General features: G+C 44.4%; 1 protein-coding gene across 1 annotated transcript in view; it reads left to right on the top strand.

The window, feature by feature from the left end:
• The first annotated feature begins 2219 nt into the window (after positions 1 to 2219).
• Positions 2220 to 20033, top strand: part of CCN4 (cellular communication network factor 4) — a 34214-nt gene continuing 16400 nt past the window's right edge. The window contains exon 1 of the mRNA XM_066175674.1: positions 2220 to 2511. Coding sequence (XP_066031771.1) covers positions 2464 to 2511 — 48 coding nt within the window. The 5' untranslated portion in view covers positions 2220 to 2463. The remainder of the gene's footprint in view (positions 2512 to 20033) is intronic.

The following is a 20033-nucleotide window of genomic DNA, read 5'->3' as shown; positions in this document are numbered from 1 at the left end:
TACTTTCACTTCACAAAGTGAAGGTTTGGACACTAAAAAGGTCTGGACCCCAAAGTCTGGCACTCAGTAATATCCACATGCAGATGAACACCACCTGGGTGACACCAAGACAGCAGGGTTTGTTCTATGTTCCCCAGCAGAATATCAACACCGGACAAGGAAGGATGTGCTGGTGACAGTAGGGTGAGAGTTAAATACTGAAATAGAAAAAGCTGGAATGAACAAACAGAGGAGGGCGTGAGGAAAAAGGGGAAGGATATAGACGAGGGAGAATAGACACAGTTCTGGAGCAACCTGACAGAAAACACAATCCTGAGCCTGGTCTTCAGGTTTATGAGTCCTGGGAGGGGCTGTGAGAGAGGTGAGGGTGCTGGAGGAGGAAGACAGCTCATGAAACGTCCCTCAGTTTGCATTTAATTCTGTTTGAATCATCTCCCAGAGCAGCTGCCTGTCCAGACTGCCACATAAACAAACTGATCTTTTAGAGTTCCTGGTCCAACTGGTGTGAAACCATTAAACTGCCCATGTCACACAGCAAGAAGGAATAGAAGTTGTTGTATGACCGGAAATTGCTAGAGCAGATTTCTCACCCTCCCCACCCCACCCACTGTCAGTTCCAGCCTTGAGCATTCAGTTGTGCCAAGTCTGTGGAGCAAACCCCACACAGCACCAGATACCCAGCAGGGCTGGGATAGAATCATAGAACGGTTTGGGTAGGAAGGGATTTTAAAGATCACTTGGTTCCAATCCCCCTTTTGTGGGCAGGGACATCTTCCACTAGACCAGGTTGTTCAGAGCCCCACCCATGACCAGAGCCCCTGGTCTTGAGCACTTCCAGGGATGAGGAATTCACAGTTTCTCAGGATAACTTGTTCCAGTCTCCCACAATTCTCACAGGAAAGGATTTCTTCCTATACCTAATCTAAATCAAGCCTCTTTCAGCGTAAAGATATTTCTCCTTGTCCAGTTACTACAGGAAGGCCAAAGGATTCTTCCCTGCTCTCTTGGAGCCCCTTTACAGACTGGAAAGTGCTAAAAAGTCCTCTTGGTGCCTTCTCTTCTCCATGTTGAATGACTCAAACTCTCTCTGCCCTTCCTCACAGGAGAGGTACCCCATCCCTCTGATCATAGTGGCGTCCTCTGGACTCACTCCTACAGCTCCATGTCCTTCTTGTGTAGGATGGCTGCTTAGGGTGAGGGGGTGGGAGTGGCTCCTCCCAACCTAACCTGGCTCACCTGAGTTCCAGGTGGTAACCAAAGCTGAGCAGAAGTTGAGTAAATATCTGAGTTCTAGTTTGGCCATTAGAGTGATTCACCCACCCATCACTGCCCAGCCTGTCACATCAAGAAGAATGTTTTGCCTATTTTTAAATTTACCCTGACACTTATTTTAGCCCATGAATGAACTCTTATTTTTAAGACCTGTGAAGCTGTTTAATAGGGCTTTCCTTCCCTTCGCTAGCACTCATTTTCCTTATAGCATTCTATTTCAGTTTAGGGATAAAAGAGACTTTAAATTCTTTCAAATTCAAATTTAGAATGGCAGGGAAAAAACCTATTCCTGTGCCTAAGTAAAAGGAGAAAAAAATGCATCAGACATTCCTTAGTTTAAATCATGGCATACATTAGCAGGGCTACAGGTGATCAGAGAGTTTGGGTGAGGTTTGAGTTCAGGGTGTTGTTTGTACTCCCATGTACCTGGACAGTATTTGTCGTGCCCACTGCTGGCACGACAAGTATTCTCACAGGGAGAATAGGAGGGAAGTGTAACTGGGCCCAGGGCTGATGCACACTCCGTAACACTGAAATCATGGAAGGGATGTGCAGCATGGCAGGGGATCGTGTGATCCAGGGTGGTTCTGTAAAGAGGGGAGTTCCAAAGGAGTCGTCAGACTGCCTCCCACAGGATGTGCGGGACAAATGTCCTTTTGCTCTTCAAATGAAGTCACTCTTTCTAAAAACCAAATGAATCAAACATCTGTGAATAATTGTATACGTGTCATGTCATTGATTGAAACCAGTAAAGCCAGATCAAACTTTTCTTTCTGTAGTAGCTACATCTCAAGAGTCTGAACGCCTTCAGCAGCATGAGGGGTGAGCTCTGAGCCTTTCGGAGCTGTGCTAAAATCGCAGCGTGTCGGACCCCGGCGCTGCAGCTTTCCCTTTAAGAGCCCTTTGGCTCACGGCGATGCACTGAAATGCAGGAGGTGGGACAACACCACACACAAAAATGAAGAAGTGAAGGCAGGAAAAGTTTCTCCAGAGGAAAAATGCAGGGCTTGTCCTTCACCGTGACGTCAGATCTGTCTTTAATAAAATCCCCAAAGAGCCAAGAGAAAAAGGCAGTGTGCCTAGGTTAGGTTGCCAGTTCAGGATTGCTTTGCATTCCCCAAAGTGGTGTTTTTGTTCAAAACGGCTCTAAATCTGGGTTCAATCAAATGTATTTAATCCCGGCTTCCAGGGATGAGGTGGCTTTTGCCCTGGATTCTAGCAGCAAGCAGCATTTTGCAGGTGAGTTTGGAAACTGTCGGGGAGACTCGTCTTCTGCAAACACACTTGGGTTTAGTGCAGGGCGGACTGGGAGAGCCGAGTGCGGTGCATGCGGGAAGGTGGGCGCTGGAAAAATTTGGGGGAGTGGGAGGTGTGAGAGCAGGAAGGGAAAGGTGAGTTGGGGGAGAGGAGAGAAGAGGAGAGGAGAGGAGAGAAGAGGAGAGGAGAGGAGATGAAGAAGTGTCAGACTTGAGCTCCTCTCAGCATCCAGGTGGATCAGCACAGAAAACGGAAGGATTTTTTTCTTTGTATTATTACTATTTGTGCCAGGGAGCAAAAGTAGGATCAGGAGATCCCGCACGGCTGCCTGAAGCAGCACAGCTGAGGCTGTCAGGGGACCGGTGTGGAGGGGACAGGGCAGGTTCCCGACGGGCGGCGGTGCCCAGGAGTGCCGGGACCGGGGCGGGCGAAGACGTGACGGAAACGGGACGGGGACCGGGTCCCGGAGGTGCCGCCGGCCGCTCCCGCAGGTGGAGCTGCTCCCTCCTCTGCCCTGGGGCTGGCGAGGGAGGAGGGTTTGATCCCCCTCCTGATCTCTTGGAGCTGCTGCTCCACGCAACAGCAGCAGCCGCTTTCCTCTCTCTCTTCTTTGGAAAAACCGGTCTGGGGAAGCCTCTATTCCCCAAGGGTGTCGGAGTTTTGCTTTGCTTTTTCCTGGTGCATGCCCGCAGCTTGGGTGGAATTCCCGGGCGAGAGGGCTGGACTGGGAGCAGCCGTGGGAAGCGGTGAGGTCCGACGGGAGGAGCAGCCCCGGTCCTCGGAGGGTGAGCGGCTCCTTGTCTCGTCCCCAGCCCCGAGCCAGCGCTGCACTCTGGGCTCAGGGAGCCTCGGGGACCCTGGGAGTGAGTGGGATGTTAGAGACCCGTTTGGGCCACCCAGCTTGAGGTGGGGTGTTCCCGCAGCCAGACACGTGTAACTTCTGTCGGAGCATCCCTGTGCTCGGAGAGGGATGACATCCACTGCTCCGCACGGGGGATTTTGCATGGCAGGGCTGGTGGCATCAGGGGCTGGCTAGCGTTTTGTGCGATACAGCAACACTTTAAAGCAGGAAAGCAGCACGCGTGGTGCGGCATACCAGGCACACCTGTGTGACAGCAGATAGCACCGAGATAACTCCTGCGTGGATGCTCTCTGTAAAATAAAACACACCACAAAACTGACGACAGACAAACTGTACTTCTTGCGCTCCTGCGGGAAGCTGGTTCTTACCACAGCTGATTTTTCTCAGCAAGGAAAAAATCAGACGGAGGTGCCCCCCACCCCCCAAACACCGTCGCTAGGGGAGATCTGTGCGAATCTTGTAAATTGTGCAGTGGCTGTCCCAAGATTTTTGTAAAAAACCTGCTGTGGCATGAAAATCTGTGTGAGTGCATGCAGGCACATGTGCTTCCTGAGGGGGAAGGCAAATGACTGCAATCCAGATATTGCTAGCAGCATGTTTGCTGTGAAGAGTATCTAAAAAGAGTTCAAAACAGTATAAAAAAATAGCCTAAAAAAATCTCCTGTTTCAACAGTTCCAGCTCAGGCTCTCCATTGAACGGAGCAGGTGAAGCTGCTCCTTGGAGCATTCAGGGACACTGTCACCTCCTGGACACACCCATTGGGTTGGAACTTGGAAGGCTGTGCTCAGAAACCACTGAGCAGGGAAAATTTCTCCCCAGAAATGAACTGACTTTCTCTGGACCCTCTTCATGCCTGAACTGGGATGTGATGGGGGATTGGTAGGCTGATGAAAAGCAGGTTTCTGTTTGTCATATACAAGGGAGTGGGGAAACAGGGATGAAAAAAGTGTACAGCACGGATCAGTGAGAGGGGTGGGAAGAGAATCTGGGAGCATTAGCCTATGTAGTATTTAAAGCACTTTTGGGAGGAGAGAAAGCTTAGTTTGGTCGGATTAAGGGTGCTATATGAAGAAACAAGGAATATTGCAATTATTTTGGGATATTGTGACTATTTAGCTGGCATGGCCACCCTGCTCACGAGATATTTTAGTTAAGTCATGAGAGTCATAACAGATGAGTCCTGGTAAAGCTCCGACACTGCCCCATCCACCTTATCATCCGTGGTTTTTGTCTTTGCTGGCATAATCACAGCAGTAATAGAGATATTTCTGGCTCTGCAGAGACATCCATGGAGTAGTAGCACCAGGTAGGTCACTGTGCACGTGGTGCAAAGCCCTGTGGTTTCCCTGGAGACTTGTCACTCTTCACATGTAGAAGAACTATGGACAGAAAAAGATCTTCCACTGGGAAAGAAGAAGGTTGACCCTCTGGGTTAGATATAATATTGTTCCAGGGAGAAAGGCAGAGGAGATAATATAGGAAGGTCAGGAAAGTCTCAAAGTCATTTCAGAAGGCAGCTTCCAGGCACTGCATCCCCTAGTACTGTTTAAAACTACAAGCAGTTATTGAGTTCTTGAAGAGTTTTTTCAACAGGGTTTTTTATTAGGGCAAAACTGCACAGGTGATGGGCTTGTGGGGAAAAAAAAAAACAAACAAAAACAACCAACCAACAACTAAATATAGCTGGGATTTTAGGCATAAGTTTTGAAAATTTTCTTGAAATACTTTTTTCTTTTTTTAACATAGATATAAGGACAAAGACCATGGAATCCTAAGTCCCTTCAACCAGGCTGAGATTCCTCAGTGCCTGAGTCATTTTTGCAGCAAAAGCTTTAAAACTGGATGGATTGGCTCCTTTCAGTGTTGCACATTGAGGAGTCAGAGCCAGCATCTTTAGTTTCTAGTCCTGATGACTCAGAAGTGTGAGACCACTTATTCAGAAAGGACAAAATGTCCTAAACCAAAGTGATGATTAAAGAAACTATTTTGTACTTTATAGAAAATTAGTAAAGGAGCCTTTGTAGGAAGAACAGCATTGGAGGTTTCTAAAACATCTGAAGTGGAGGAATGGGTGTTTTGTGGACCTGACAATGTAAAAAAAAAAAAAAAAATAAAATATAGGGTGAATGCAAACCTGCAGACCTCTCAAGTAGAGAAAGAAAGGAATGAATCAAGTTTTTCTTCATCACATCTACTAGCAGGCAGGTATTGATTTATCTGACATGATGGCAGTCATGGTACACAAACACAAAGCTTTTGGCTTTGATGGATGGGAAAGAGGAGAGAGATGCTCAAAGATGGTTTTATTTGTCACCATCTCCATTGTGGACACCTATTTCACTAAATAGTAGCTGATAATGACCCAGACTCAGGGCTACCTCAGACTGTGTGTTAAGAACCACAATGTGTTCTTCTTCCTTCTTTTATGAGCTTTATCTTACAGCTATAAAGCCAAGAATTTAATGTTTAAAATATTTGGATTCGGTAGCAGGAAAAAAATATTAAATTTCTTTGGGCTCTTCTAGGAAAAAAACATATTCTGACCAATCATAAACAAAAAAAAAAAAAAAAAAAAAAAAAAAAAAAAAAAAAAAAGCAAAACAAAAACACACACACAAAAAAAGGTGACACTCTTTTTCTTCCCTGCAAAAATCCCGTGGCTCTCCAGGGAGGGTGAGCTGAGGTTTACCTGTTAAGTGCTTCTTAACAGAAGGCTCCTGGTTTGCACCATGGCTAATGATGCACAGATTCTCTCAGGCAGCACAGGTTCAAAGTTGCTGTGCCTTGTCCTTCTAACCTTCCCACTATTCCGTCTTGCTTGACAACATCTGATTCCCAGAGATAGACTGGATACATTTCCCTGTATAAAGACTCTTATCCTACACTTCCATAAATTGTAGGTGACAATTAAAATTGCTCTGGTTATAGCAGCTGAAGATTCAGCTACGAAAATTAACATCTTCAGGCTTGAAGCTGGCAGACACAGCTCCCATGGGTATTGCTGCATTGTGCACAGAGCCTTCCCAAATCTGATCTTTCGTTTGGCAGTCCCTCCTCACACATCTACTTGCAGAATAAAATCATTGCTAAGGCAACACCCTGAAGGTAGCACTGAACGTTCTTCACACGGATCAGAGGCCCACACCCAAGTCTATTTCTGATGAAGATGCTTCCTAAGTACACATGCACACACACAGAGAGTTTCTGCTGAGATAAGCAGGACATGATGCATTTTCTTTCATAATTTCTCCTATAAGTGTCTGGATTTGCTTTGGTAGTGTGAAACACCATCTTTTCCAACATCAACCACAACAGAGCTGTGGACAAGGATTAGCTTCCTCAGCCTCCTCTCAGTTGTGCCAGTGCCTGTTTATGTCCCTTAGGGCAGGTCCTGTCCCCATTCCACACTGCAGCAGTCCTGCCCTCAAGTGAGGCTTCTCCAGGAGAAGGCATTAGTTAAAAGTGATAGCTATGGATTTTAGCAAGAGTGTGAGATTTATATGATGATTCTGTGTGTCTATCCTTTCAAACACTCATGCATGTTTAGTTTCCCCTGCCTTCCCCAGGCACAATGGTCAGAAATTTCAGAAGCGCTCTATACCCATAATGAGACGTTTGTCTTCTTTCTTCAGAAGCTCTGGGCTCCCATGTGAGGATGTTAAGAGCTGCTTTAGCATCTTGCCAGGGCTCAACTTACTGAGAACTGCTCTTTTTGGATGTCTCAGTGCCCCAGAGGGGTCTGGAGCATTCCTGTCTGGACAGCCCTGGCTCTCATGCATGACTGGAATTGAAGCTGTTTATAAACCCAGGAAATAATATCATGTATGTGAACTTTGGCAGCTGTGGCCTGGCAAAAGCTGGACACCCAGAGCTTCAGCTGAAGGTACATTTGAATATTAAACCTGACAGTGTCTCATGGTGTGGGCCAGAAAGCAGGGTGAGATTTTACTCAGTCTTTCAGATCTGACAGTAGGAGGTTTGGGTAGGTATCCTGGATTAAGTTGTTACTCCTGCTTCCTCCTTTGCTTTCACGTGATATAGTTCAAGCATCCTTATTCTTATGGTCCTTACCTTAAAAGCACAATTTTCCCTTTCTGTTGAGCGGAAACACTGACAGGTAGTTGATAGGCTCAAAGAAATTTTACCCAATTGTTTCCTTTCTGTGTTCTGATGTCCACCAAGTTGGACTGGTCTTCCAACACCCAATCTCCCCATCATTCCCTCTCCACCTGTTGTGCCACCCTGGGTTTGCTGCATCCTGAGGTGAGTTGTCTTCAGCTTCCCATTGCTGCAGGTTCGCAGATCACAGATCTGATTTTTACAGATGTGTTGCAGGATCAGGGGACTCTGACTGCTGCTTTAGGAGCCCTGTGCAGGTACTCTCCAGTGTTGCTCTGAGTTTCCTACCTATGGGTGAGGATCACAGGTTCTCCTACAGCCTCTCCTACAGCCTGGTGGTCTCCCAGATTTGGGATGTACTTCTGCTGGTGCTCTGTTATTTGTTGCATTCATGCTGAAACCTTGGGTGTGTTCTGGCATCCTGGGTGAAGCTTCTGAAATCCTTTTAATCCCTTGTATCTTCTCATAGACTGCTGCTGGGCTTTGTAATCCTTGCATCTGGGCTAGGTGTGGGAAAGTAAAAGGGAAAAAGGCATTTTTTCCTCTGTGAGTGCCAACCACTGGCTCTGTCCCACACGTAAATATCCTCATTGTTGGGGAAGAAAAGGAGAGCCTTTAGGCTGAAACAGCTGTGGAAGAAGATAACACTTAAGCCGAGCTTTGTGGCACAACTCGAATAATGAATTTCTAATACTTGGGTTGGTAACGCATTCCAGGACTGTGTGGTCATCTCAGTTCCTCTTTTTTTTTTTCTCAGTAGCTCCCACGTTGTTCTTCTGTTTTAGTAGTCTGGGTCTGTCATTCCACTTAGCCTATAAAGCAAACGAGATGAGCGAGTTGGAAGGCCAAGTTTCATGAAATCCAGGATGGTGTGCAATGAGCCCAAAAGGAAACCTGAGAGGTATTTGCAGAAATAATTGGGGCTCATCCATGGAGGGTTATGAGTCACCTGCACAGTTACGCCTTTGCTGTCACACAGCAATTCCAGCACTGCCAAAGGGACCTTATCCTATGAGCTTGCCTTGCAAATTCACAGCATTTCCTAGAAAAAAATACCTCATGCTTGGTGGTGGGAAGGCACAGCAAGATCTCTTGATCCAGCATTTCACTGACACTCAGATGTACAGAACTCACAGTACCTGTAGTGTTTGGCTGCTTTCATACCTTTTGATTAGAGCTGAAGCAAACTCCTTCTACTCAAAATAAACTTGCTCTTTTCCTTCCAAACATATTGAAATAATCTCCAGTAACAGGCTTTCAGGTAGATACAATGGATTGATTTAATTATTACATCTCTAACATGAAACTATTTAACTTGACTCAGTTAGTATTTACAGTAGATTCAGAAATATGTAGATATCATGTGTAGTCATAGAATTACATAACAGTTTGGGTTGGACAGGACTTTTAAAGGTTATGCTGTCCAACCCTGCTGCAATGAGCAGGGGCATTTTCAATTCAGCCAGGTTGCTCAGAGCCCTCCAACCTGACCTTCAGTGTTTTCAGGGATGGAGCATCCACCACCTTTCTGGGCAGCCAGTGCCAGGGTTCAACCACCCTTACAAAAATCTTTCTTATGTCTAATCCAAGTTGACCCTCCTTCAGTTTAAAACCATTACCCCTTGCACACTTGCAGTATCTGTAAACAAGGAACAGAGCGCAGTGATGTCAGGAGTAGTAACCAGCTTTGTAATTCTGCACAATACCTGACAGAAAATCACCTATATGCCACCAGGAACAGTGCAGCCCACACAGACTTCACAGCTTTGACCAAAATTGCTCTGCATGACTCACTGACTATCATTATTAAACACTTCTTTTTTATTTTCATTAGAAGGTAGCAATAATTTATAGCTGCATGAACTGTTGCACTTTCCCTTTTCTAGAATTTGTAAATGCAACTTATACTTTAATTTCTGAGTGACTTAAAATTTTGGTTCTTTCCATGCCTCACCAGTTTCCACACTACAATCAGGCTTTTCTTTTTGTTGTTTTTTTACTGAAGCTTTTTGAGTTACAAATGATAGCAGGATGGGTAGGGGTTGTTTTTTCTCTTGCTGAAGTTTCCTTTCCTCCACACACATATCCTTGGCCTATAGAAAGAAGAATATAGTGAAAAAAAAAACGGAGCACAGCTTTGCTGAAACACAGTTTGATGCCTTTTGGGGACAACACTGATCACCCAAAGCAATGACTCTGATGAACATGTTTTATCTGTGTAGGGACCACCTTCTTGCTCTGGGTAAATAATAACATACCAGGGCTGGGAATTTCCCCAGAAAATGCCATGACTATCCTATAGCATCTCCTGGCTGTGCTCTACACCCCTGGGCCATTATCACTGCTGTGCCTGGTGTGTCCTTGGCATTCTCATAGTTGTGGGTACATGAGATCACTCTCAAGCTGAGGTTTTTAGACTTGCAAATCCTCCTTTCTGTTCTTTTTCAAGTCCACCAGTATATTCCTGGGTGTATGTGATGGCCAAGCAGGCTACAGTTCACATTTACAATCGCCAACTTGTACCAGTTGAGACAAAGGGAACTCTCTGTATCTGGGCTGATAAGGAGGCAAAGACATTGGAATCCATACGGGGAGAATTAAGTTCTCCTCTGAATGGCTGGCACATGTTCCTGGCTGCCCCCAGGCTACCAATTCCCTGGGTTTACACTAACAGCTGGGTCATTTTAGCTGTTCAGCAAGGAAGGACCAAACCACAAAAACTGCAGCCAATGCTAAGGATCTGCAAGTGGATTACACTATAAAACTCTTTGGTTACATTTTAATGAGGGGGGAAGAAAAGGGTGGGAAACAAAAATTAGGGAAATATCCAGGTTTCATGAACTAGTTTGGCCATTCAGCAGGTGATTTATTAATAAGTACTGCTGGCAATATTTCCTACTGGATCTTGGACTAACAGGACTGGATCATACCCACAGCATCTGTGTGTGGGCTGATAAACATTGATGTAAGAGAGTGAAGGCAAATTAATTTGGCTCCTTTCTATGAGTTTTATTTCCACATTTGACCCTAGTAGTTAAATATAAAATGTCATCCTTGCTATTTAACACTGCAATTCATTTATGGAGACTGTTCACTATGAATTTTCACTGTTCTAGTAGAGTCCCAAGGGCACATTTTTAAAATTACATTTATTCAAACATTTCTATGAGGCACAGCAGTCCATGAGCCTGACAAAGGGGTCATAGACAGTGGAATTCCGGAGGTTACTTGACTTATATTTCCAGATTTTGCATCTAAACGTGTGCTAATTTTGCTCAGTGTGCTGGAGCTCTCCACAGAGCTGGTGTGATCCTGCTTCTAAAGGCTGGTGAATTCCTTGCCCACCAAAGCTGCCTGGGCGTGGGTGAGCTCCTGGGTTTGTGGTGGAACAATACATTACATGCCTAGTTTCAGGCTCAAATAAGATGTTTCTGCTTTTTAAAGATGATATGTTTAATTCTGTGTGGTCAACATGTACGTACGTATGTATGTATGTATGTATGTATGTATGTATGTGTATATATATATATATATATGGTACATGTATGGAATATATATGGTACATATACTCACCCCCCACTCCCTTCGTGTTTTTTTGGTTTGTGTCGGTTTTTCCATACATATCATACAGAGAGTCTGCTTGCACTTGAGGAGATGTTTGTACCATATTTTTCACTGTCTCTCCCCGTCCCAGCTATATTAAAATCCTCGCCAGAGTATCATCTGGGTGGCTGGAGTATTTAATTAGAAGAGTAAATCGATACTGCAGCAGCAAAGTTGAGATTCCTTAAAAAACCCCTGCATTCTCGATAACTGTAACATTTTATAGAGCGATTATTAAATAACCGAATTTGTTTCATTCCCATGTGACTATATGACTCTAAAGGAGTTGATCGTGGTTTCACTGTTCACCCTCTAACACACAAGGGAAACTTCCTTTAGAAAAACTTCTTCTGACAGGCTATAAATATCCCGGCTTAACACCTCCCGCTCCCCTCCCCAAACGCTTCTCAAAAGTGTTTTTTCTGGTGCAAATGGTGTCCGCGGAGCAGCCTCGGCCCGGGGGATGCTCGGGAGGAACGGGGCTCTGTGCAGGGCTGCTGGGGAGCACCATTTGTGCACCAACACTGCCCTCGCGTGTCGGGGCTGTGGGAGACCAAAATGTTTGTAACCGCGTAATTGGCAATTCACCTTTATCCTCCCAGAGACAAACCACACGGCTGGTGTCCTCCTCTATGGCTGGAGGCAGCAGCGTTAACTGTTTAAGGGCTGAGATGTTGCCACTTTCCAAGCTGGCATGGTTCGGGATGGGAAAGTGGCAACAATGCCAGCGCCTGAGCCAAGTTCCATTTTGTTTTGCTTTGTTTTGTTCTGTGTTATGCCATTCAGTTTGTCAGCAGGTCTCCGGATCAGAAACAGGGATTTTGTCACCTGCTTGCTTTAGGCCTGGGCCCCAGCAGTATCAGAGCTGCCTGCAAGCAAGACGGAATCATGTGTGAAAGATCCATTTCATCACTTTCCACAGATTCATCAAGCTATAAACTGCTGATCACCACTGATGTGTGAGATTTTAAGGTGTTGGAGAGGTGAAAGAGTTCTGCCCTTTTACAGGCATCAGGTGCATGTGAGGGTTGAAAGCAAAACACTAAGGGACTGGTTTTGCTGAGCTGACAGACCCTGAGAGGCAGCTCAATGGAACGATTTCGCATCCAGTAAGAACTCAGTGACTTAGTTTATTAGCTGTGTGTAGGAGGAGGGATCATGGTATGGTTACAGTGTAGGAACAAGAAATCTAACTGCTATTTCTAGTTCTGACATAGATGTCCTGTCTGCCTTTGGGACAGTCACTTCACCTCTGGGGCCCCAGATTCAAATAGGATCATTTCATAATATCACCCTCATGAAAGTTGCTTCTTTCCACCATGAGTAATCCCTCCTAGAAACAGAATGTGACACACTCTTCTTGCTTGTGCCATGTGATGTGTGTGCATTCTGAGTTGGAGAGCTGACAACTTTAATTATACCAGCCTTCATATTTAATTCTTGCAGGTTTTTAGGTTCGTTCTCTGACATCTCTTTTTACCAAAGCTCTGAATTTCAATTCTGTTTCCACTGACCTTGGGATCCAGGGGATTAATTCTCCAGCTCAATTAATCCTTTTTCTATATTTATATTTTCACTCCTTTTCTTTTATTCTTAGTGAATTTGTGCCAGGAAGTGTTTTCTTTTCCTTACTTGTAGTTTCCCCTGTATTTAACCCAAAAGCTATGGTTTTGCCCCCAGAGTCTTGTAAAAGTCAAGGCCTCTATCTCTTTTCTTTCCTGCATCTTTGCAATGTGTCAGTTTTTGTTAGGGATAGTAGGGGAGGTACAGCTGATTTTTGGGGCCTTCTCTTGTGCGTTACAAGACGATCTGAGCTTCAACCATATTTGGAATAAAGTCTGTAGTGCAAGGCCCAGGCTGGCTCAAGTGCTGGCTCTGACTTCTTCTAAGCCCCCTCATTCCCACTGCACAAATTTGCTCTTCTTGCTGCTTCTGGGCCAGATCTTCAGGAACAGCCTGTTCTCCCTGTTCAGGTTCTCATCACCCCGCTATCTTCTCTTTCATGGCACATGGGACAAGACGCCTGTAGCCATCACTCTGCTACTGCTCCTCCAGAGCAGTTCTCACTAAAAAGAAAAAAATATCCCTTAGAAAAATTGTTTGGCTCAGCCCATCTCCCAGGCTTCAACGGGAGGCTTGTCCAGGTGATCTTGGATCCAAGCTCCCTTTGGCTGTGTGTTTCTGCTGGCTTCTCATCCTGGATGCTCTGCTCAGCTGCGGTTCTGGGCAGTCAGAACGTGGCTGAGAGAACCCCGTGGTGTTGTTCTGTCAGCACCAGGGACTCTTTACACCCCAGGGCCACAGTTTGGGGCTGCCAAGGCAGATAAACCCCAATCAGTGACCTCGGGGCCTGAGCACCCACAGCCCCAGGTGGCCTCACCTTGCTGTGGGCTCCAGGGTAGGAGCAAACACAGTTCAGAGCTGTCACAATGCAGTGGCCCTGTGAGCTGACACGAGGACTTAACCAGCTTTATCCAAACCTTGCATGCCAAATATTCTCAGCCAAGTGCCAAGATTTTTGGAAAGGGAAGGGATTCTTTTCCTAGCCATGAGCTGGCAGCCAAGAGAAGGAACTTTCCCATGCCAGGTCTGTTGAATTTTAAATGTGAACTCTATGGAAATCCAGACCAACACGGGCCAGATGTGGAGAAACTGCCCATGACAAAGTAAGGAAACTTTACGAATTCTGAGAAAACATCAAGGTGAAAAGTTTGAATTCAAGGCTTTCTTTAAAGAATGCTATCAAGTAGCCAAACAATTAAAAAGAGATTTCCCTTAAACCTGAGATGGAGAGATGATCTCAGAACATCTGTTGATGGGAACTTCCTCATGAACCCCAGTTCAGTGCTGAGGAAACGTTGTTTTGGAACAAAACCATTCTTTTCTTCCCTTCTCACGAATATTGAATAAATCTTTCTGAGATATTTGAATAGCAGACATTCCAAATGATCTTAATGTTATGAACATACCTGCTGCCTCCTGTCAGCTGCTCTGGATTTTCAGCCTCTGCCTGTGGAAACCCCTGGTGCTTTTTGGTATTTTTTAAAGGTCATAATATTTTCTGATCATCCTATTTCGCTTTGATGCTATTAAAGTGTAAGACAGTTATTTATTTTGGGGGGGTTTTGTGGTTTTGGTTTGGTTTGTGTTTTTTGGTGTTTTTTTTGGGGGGGGGGTTGTTTTTGGGGGTTTTTGGGGGGTTTTTTGGGGTTTGTTTTGTTTTGTTTTGTTTGTTTGTTTTTTGTCAATCTATGTGGATTATTTGATGTTATCAAAATCTATGGCATGAAATGATACATCACTATTTACCCTGAGTAATTACCTGAAATAAAACCCCCAAACAAACAGGATATGGATTTAAATCTCTCTTAATGTTTGAAAATAAGGTAAAAAATGTAGCAGAGTGAATGTGAAACCCAGGCATCCTCTCTCCACCACCACTATCAAGCAGGCAGTATCTGTTTTCTCTTCTGACCTGGGGGGTTGATGGTTGTGGGCTCTGTGAACACGGGGGGTGAGACTCTGGCCCCTAAAAGTCAGCCTAAAACTGCCCCCAACCACCATGCAGTTTGTAGCAGACTTAAAATTGTTAGTTCTTGGTTTGCAAAATGAGTGTTTTTGGAAAAATAAAATGTTTTTCCTTCTCATTTTGCATCAGTCTCTTTGCAACAGGTTGGCTTGCTTGTGTGTCTGTGGTTTGTTTTTTCTAATAAAAGAGACTGAGTAGGAAGGACACTCCAAGTCCTGTGTAAGAAAATTTGCAGTTTTTAACTCACCTTCTATAAAAACGCAAATGAACTTCCTGCCATTTTTGTAGAGATCTGATGAACTATATCAGAAATGGGGGATGGGAGAAGAGAGGGAACCGGAAGAAAAGTCCCTTTGCATTACAGTTAAAACGCTGAATTCAACCTTTTTCTTGGAAAGCCAATGGGAGCTCTATGTAGGGTCAGGAACCTGAGACACATACCAATGTTCTAACATCTCTTTATTCTTCTTTACTTTGTGTCTGAATTTTTTGGTGAAACCAATGTGAGCTGGACACTCTTCTGAGGCTCAGAACTTGGCTGAAGGAATTGAGAAATAGGAAATTGAAATATTAACTTCTTAAGGCTACTCAACCACAGAGAGTAGGGGAGAGAGGAGAAAAGTAGCCTGGAGACCAGGCAAAATGTGGGGGTGTATGCTGAGAGATGGAGAGTCACAGAGGTCTGGTCCACAGCACTTTGGCTGCTTCTGGCTCAGCTCAACCCAAGGGTCTGTCTGTCATCCTCATGTCAGTAAATTCCTATCATGTGAGATTTCCTTGAGCTTTGAATAGGCTTTATGTCTGCATGGTGGGCTGGAAAGTGGATGCTACTGCTGATCAGTGCTGTGCCAGCACACTGGAACCTGCCCTCTCCCTCTCTGTCCTTTGTTGCTGCAGAGTTTGCACACTTGAGGTCTTTCTCTTTTTTTGTGTTAAATCTCCACTGTTAATCTCCTTGGTAGGTTTGAGAAAGAAAAGGACAAGTTTAAAAATGCACTTCTGACTCCAGATTCCTCTTCCTGTTGATACAGCTGTGTTTCCTACTGGATGGCTCTGTAAACACACAGTTTAACCCTTCAGATCTTGCAGTTATGTTGCTTCAGCATCACCAATTTATCTCCTTAAAAGAAGTTTCCTACCTTCTCTGTCCAGAGCATCTTTTTTTTTTTCTCCTTCTTTTTGCACATCCCCACACACTACACATCCTGCTGTAGCTTAACACTGCATTCAAAAGGAACAGGATTTCCTCTTGCTGTTGGTGAAAACAACTGCTGTCCTTCACAATCCTTGCTTTGTTATGTTGTTTTTTTTTTTTTTTTGGGGGGGGGGGGTCATTAAATCTTCTAAGTTTAACCCACAGTAATTGAAATCATTAAATTCCCTGGCAAGAGCACCAGCAGAAAACCAATATACCAGAATTCTGTAGAGAGAAATTTTAGTGCCTGAGACGAGAAAGTCTAGTAGACCTCAGCTTGTGATAAATTACATTCCAGGGGTGTTTCAGCCCTTCATACCAGAACAAAATCTTCACCTGTGTCTGTTTTCATTCTGGGTCTGCGCACTATTTAATAGATGGCACTGGGGGCATCACATCCTATTTAATTGATGGTGTGCTGGTTTAACATGGCATTAGTGATATCATACCCACGGGTGAGGGCCTGGTTGTATCTGACTGTGCTATCCTGAGTGAAACCTCTCTGCTACTGGAGCTACAGGTATATCCTGCCTGAGGAATTTGCTGGCTGCCAGATCATTGTTCCCCTTATGTGAACAAAATGGAGAAACTCTTTTTTTCAAGCAGACTTCTTGAAGGTGCTCAGCTGTGGTGCTCCACCAAATTTGAGCTCTTCCAGACCCATCTGAAAATCCTATTCATAGAAAAATTCATATACTAAAAGCTGAATAAGGATATTTTCATGGGTGAATGGATAGAAATGTATTCTTTCCCAGGTGCAGCACGGGCAAAGCCCTGGGGTTATAGCCCTTGTAGCAGCTCTGACTTTCCTACCTCTCCCTATCCATACTGATACCTTTGTAGGGAACTCTTGGGACATCCCTCACCTGCTTTCATTGCCTTCTCCCTGGCAGCTCCATGTTCCTCCATGGTCTGGGCAGCTCACAATCTTCAGAGTTTACTCCTTGTAGCAAAAGCATTGTTACCACTCCTGTTCTGCAGATACAGAGAGGATAAAGCTGAGTTCAAATAGCAAAGTCATGCCCTACTCTTCCAATGTAGAGTTTATGTCCTCTACCTTTGGCTGCATTAAAATCAGGCATTTTACATAGAGTTGTCAGGTCTTCTGAGAGGTCAATGCAAGGATCCCCTCTGCATTTAGCAGAGAGGGGCCGAGGGTTTGCACCCAGCAGCTGTGAATGCAGCTCCTTGCCCAGAGAAGCTGATGAGAGTGGGTGGGTTTTGACACAAAATTTCACCAGTGCCTAAGATCACAGAGATCTGCTGAGTGTCTCACAAGTGTGGTTACTGCTTAGAACCAAACCTGAATTTTTTTACAGCATTGCACAGAGAGCTGGTGACTTGCTCCAGCACATTTTGGAGCTAAAATGCTCATACATTTGACTGCCAGGGGGATTTATTTGTGGACTAGATCAAATTAATTTGTCTGTGAAAATTATCTGGCTTTTATTAGCATAAATATTCTTTTAAGGCAGTGATGTTTTAGTCATGCTGTTCTGCCTGTCATTTCTCCTTTGCAGTGACTATGAGAAGCGAACAAGATGCATCCATGTGCAACAACCACGTGGCTTTGTGGTCTACATTAGAAAACGAACTTCTCTTTTGTAGTCTTATTTGTAACTATGTCTCACTGCATGGGAATCTCGCTGCATGGGAATTTCCAGGTCCCAATCAAAACTGATTTTCTCCCTTTCTCCTCCACTCCCCAGCTCTGTCTCTCCAGCTAAAAGATTTTGGGGTCTTCAGCCTGGAAAAGAGAAAGGTTCAAATTGGAGTCATTTTGGTCTTCTGTAAAAGCAGCTCATAAAAAAGAGAGACAGAGGCTTTTTGCTTGGGCAGATAGTGACAGGACAAGGGGGAACAGTTTTAAATCAGAAGAGGACACATTTATGTTAGGTATTAAGAAGAAATACTTTACTGTGAGGGTGGTAAGGCACTGACACAGTTGCCCAGAGAAGTTTTGGATGCACTGTCTCTGGAAGTGTTCAAGGCCAGGTTGGATGGGGCTCTGAGCAACCCGGTCTAGTGAGTTCTTGCCTTTTCTGGGAGAAATCTGGTCAGAGATCCTCTTGGATGTGTAAGAAATGAGTAGCTTCTACATTCACAGAGAAGAAAAATGCTCATTGTCTACCTTTAATGGGATGAATTAACCCTCAAATGACTGTGTGCCCCAAAAACCTTTCCCTCTTGATGGGCTTGTCTTGAAAGCAGGTTTTCTTTTCCTGTCCTAAAGAAAAAGTGAAGGTCAGTTTACTTGTGGTTGTGCTTGTAGCTCACAGGAAGTTTATGATAGCGTTAAGAAAATTAATAATACGTAAAAACAATTCATGTTTTTACATCTCTTATTAGATGCTGTCTTGGAAATGCAGTGCTGATGTTGATTTCTAGCATGATCCCTGGATAGGTTAGAGTCTGTAATGAAGAACTCATCTGTCTCAGATTGGTGCCAGCTTTAAGGGATGAGTTTCATTCTAGATGGCATTCAGTCTGTGGGCTTCTGATGTCCTTTTGCATATCTCTTGATTCAGGTACTGTACAGCATTTCACACCTGACCACCACTGAGACTGAGCTGAGCATCTGGGTGAGAATATCACTGGATCTGTTTTCCTAGATTTCGCAGAGAGAGGATGCCTCTTTCCAGCATTGTCTGTTTTGGTGGACTACAAACTACCTGTCCAGGCTTGTCACTTGTAACAGATCATAAAATACTAAGCACAGGGTAGTCCTGGATCTGGTACATCTGGTGATGAGTACACTGAGTATCTGAAATTTACAGTCTCCTCCTTTCTGCTTACAAAACCTGTACTCCAATCTACTTCAGTGTCTCAACTACCATCTAAAAAAATTAACAAATTACAGATTGTTTTAGTTTTCCTTTCCATCCTCATAGCTTTAGGCCTAATGTTCTTTGATATCATCATTGGGAAGGGTCACTGTATACAAGTTTTGGCACATAATGTCTCTGCTCCACATGTTGAGCTAGTAAATTTCTTCAGATAGGCTGGGCTTGTTCCAGGGATTTAGGCAGATAAGCTCAGCAAAGCTTGGGAAAAACAGGCCTCTAGCTAATCACAGTGCTCCTGCTAAATGATCTCACCATAAAATTGGCAAGGCTGTTTGTGCTGATCTTGGTTTAACTTCTAATATGAGCTTACAGCAATTCATCATTTCTCTGGCTTAGGGACCACCCTGTGTCTGGCTTGCTGCCTACCTGCTGTGCATGGCTGCAGACTCCCTTCTAACCATGGTCTCTGTACATTTGATCTCATGCAGTGCTTGCTGTTACATTTATACTGAATTCACTGGGTTTATTTAAAAGTCTTTAGTCTATTTTTGCATGTGTGTGTGTTGTAGTTTTGCAGATTTTTGCTTTTCAAGTCAGAAGAAAAAATGCTCCGAAAGCTTGTGTTAGCATTCTGCTGCTTGCTCCTCTTTTTAGGCATCGGGTGTCACTGCTGCAAAGGGCTTCAGATTTCCTTTGGAGAACCTCTTCTGCACATTCTAAAGCACTATGACAAAATACATAATTAAATCTGTCGAGGGGATTTTAAGAGGCAGTTGTTTGACATTGGTACCCTGTGATATGGCTAAAAGCTTGATACCAGCTTTAGGAAGAAAACAGATTAGGAAGATAATGTCTCCCCAGGGAATTCTCTACTTCAGTTCCTCAAGGATGTGTTTTAAAGCAGCATCTGCTCTGTGCTGTATATCGCTTTATACTTTCCTTCAGATCCCTGAACTGAGGATTGTTTAGATGTGTGTCTGAGTGAATCATTTCACACTATAGTATAGAGAAATGTCATGGAAATACTGTCTGGGATTTTGAAAGAGGCAGAAGGGACTCACATGGTGTCCCACCCTTTAAAGAAAGGGGAACACCCAAGATTCTTAGGTGTTCATGTTGGAAAATAATGACAAAAGTCAAAAGGTCCATGAAAGGTGACAAAGTTTTATTGGTAAATTACTCATTTTGCATGGAATTGGTATAAGTTAGTCCCTGTTCTCCTAGTGTGAGCACACAGCAGCAGGGTTTGGGTAAAGGGATAGGGTGATAGAGAAAAGAGAGAGAGAGATGGATTGAATTAAAGAAGGGGAGAGAGAGAAAAAGGAAGAGAGGATGGAAGAGAGAGATCACCAGTCCTGGTGATCCATCTGATAGGGTGTCCAGATTCCTTGGGGGGCACACAAACCAGG

This window comes from Chamaea fasciata, unplaced genomic scaffold (assembly GCF_029207755.1).
Source record: "Chamaea fasciata isolate MVZ Bird 193981 ecotype frontalis unplaced genomic scaffold, bChaFas1.0.hap1 SCAF_1, whole genome shotgun sequence".
Taxonomy (NCBI): domain Eukaryota; kingdom Metazoa; phylum Chordata; class Aves; order Passeriformes; family Sylviidae; genus Chamaea; species Chamaea fasciata.
The sequence above is the reverse complement of the archived record's forward strand: the minus strand, read 5'-3'. Positions and strand labels throughout refer to the sequence as shown.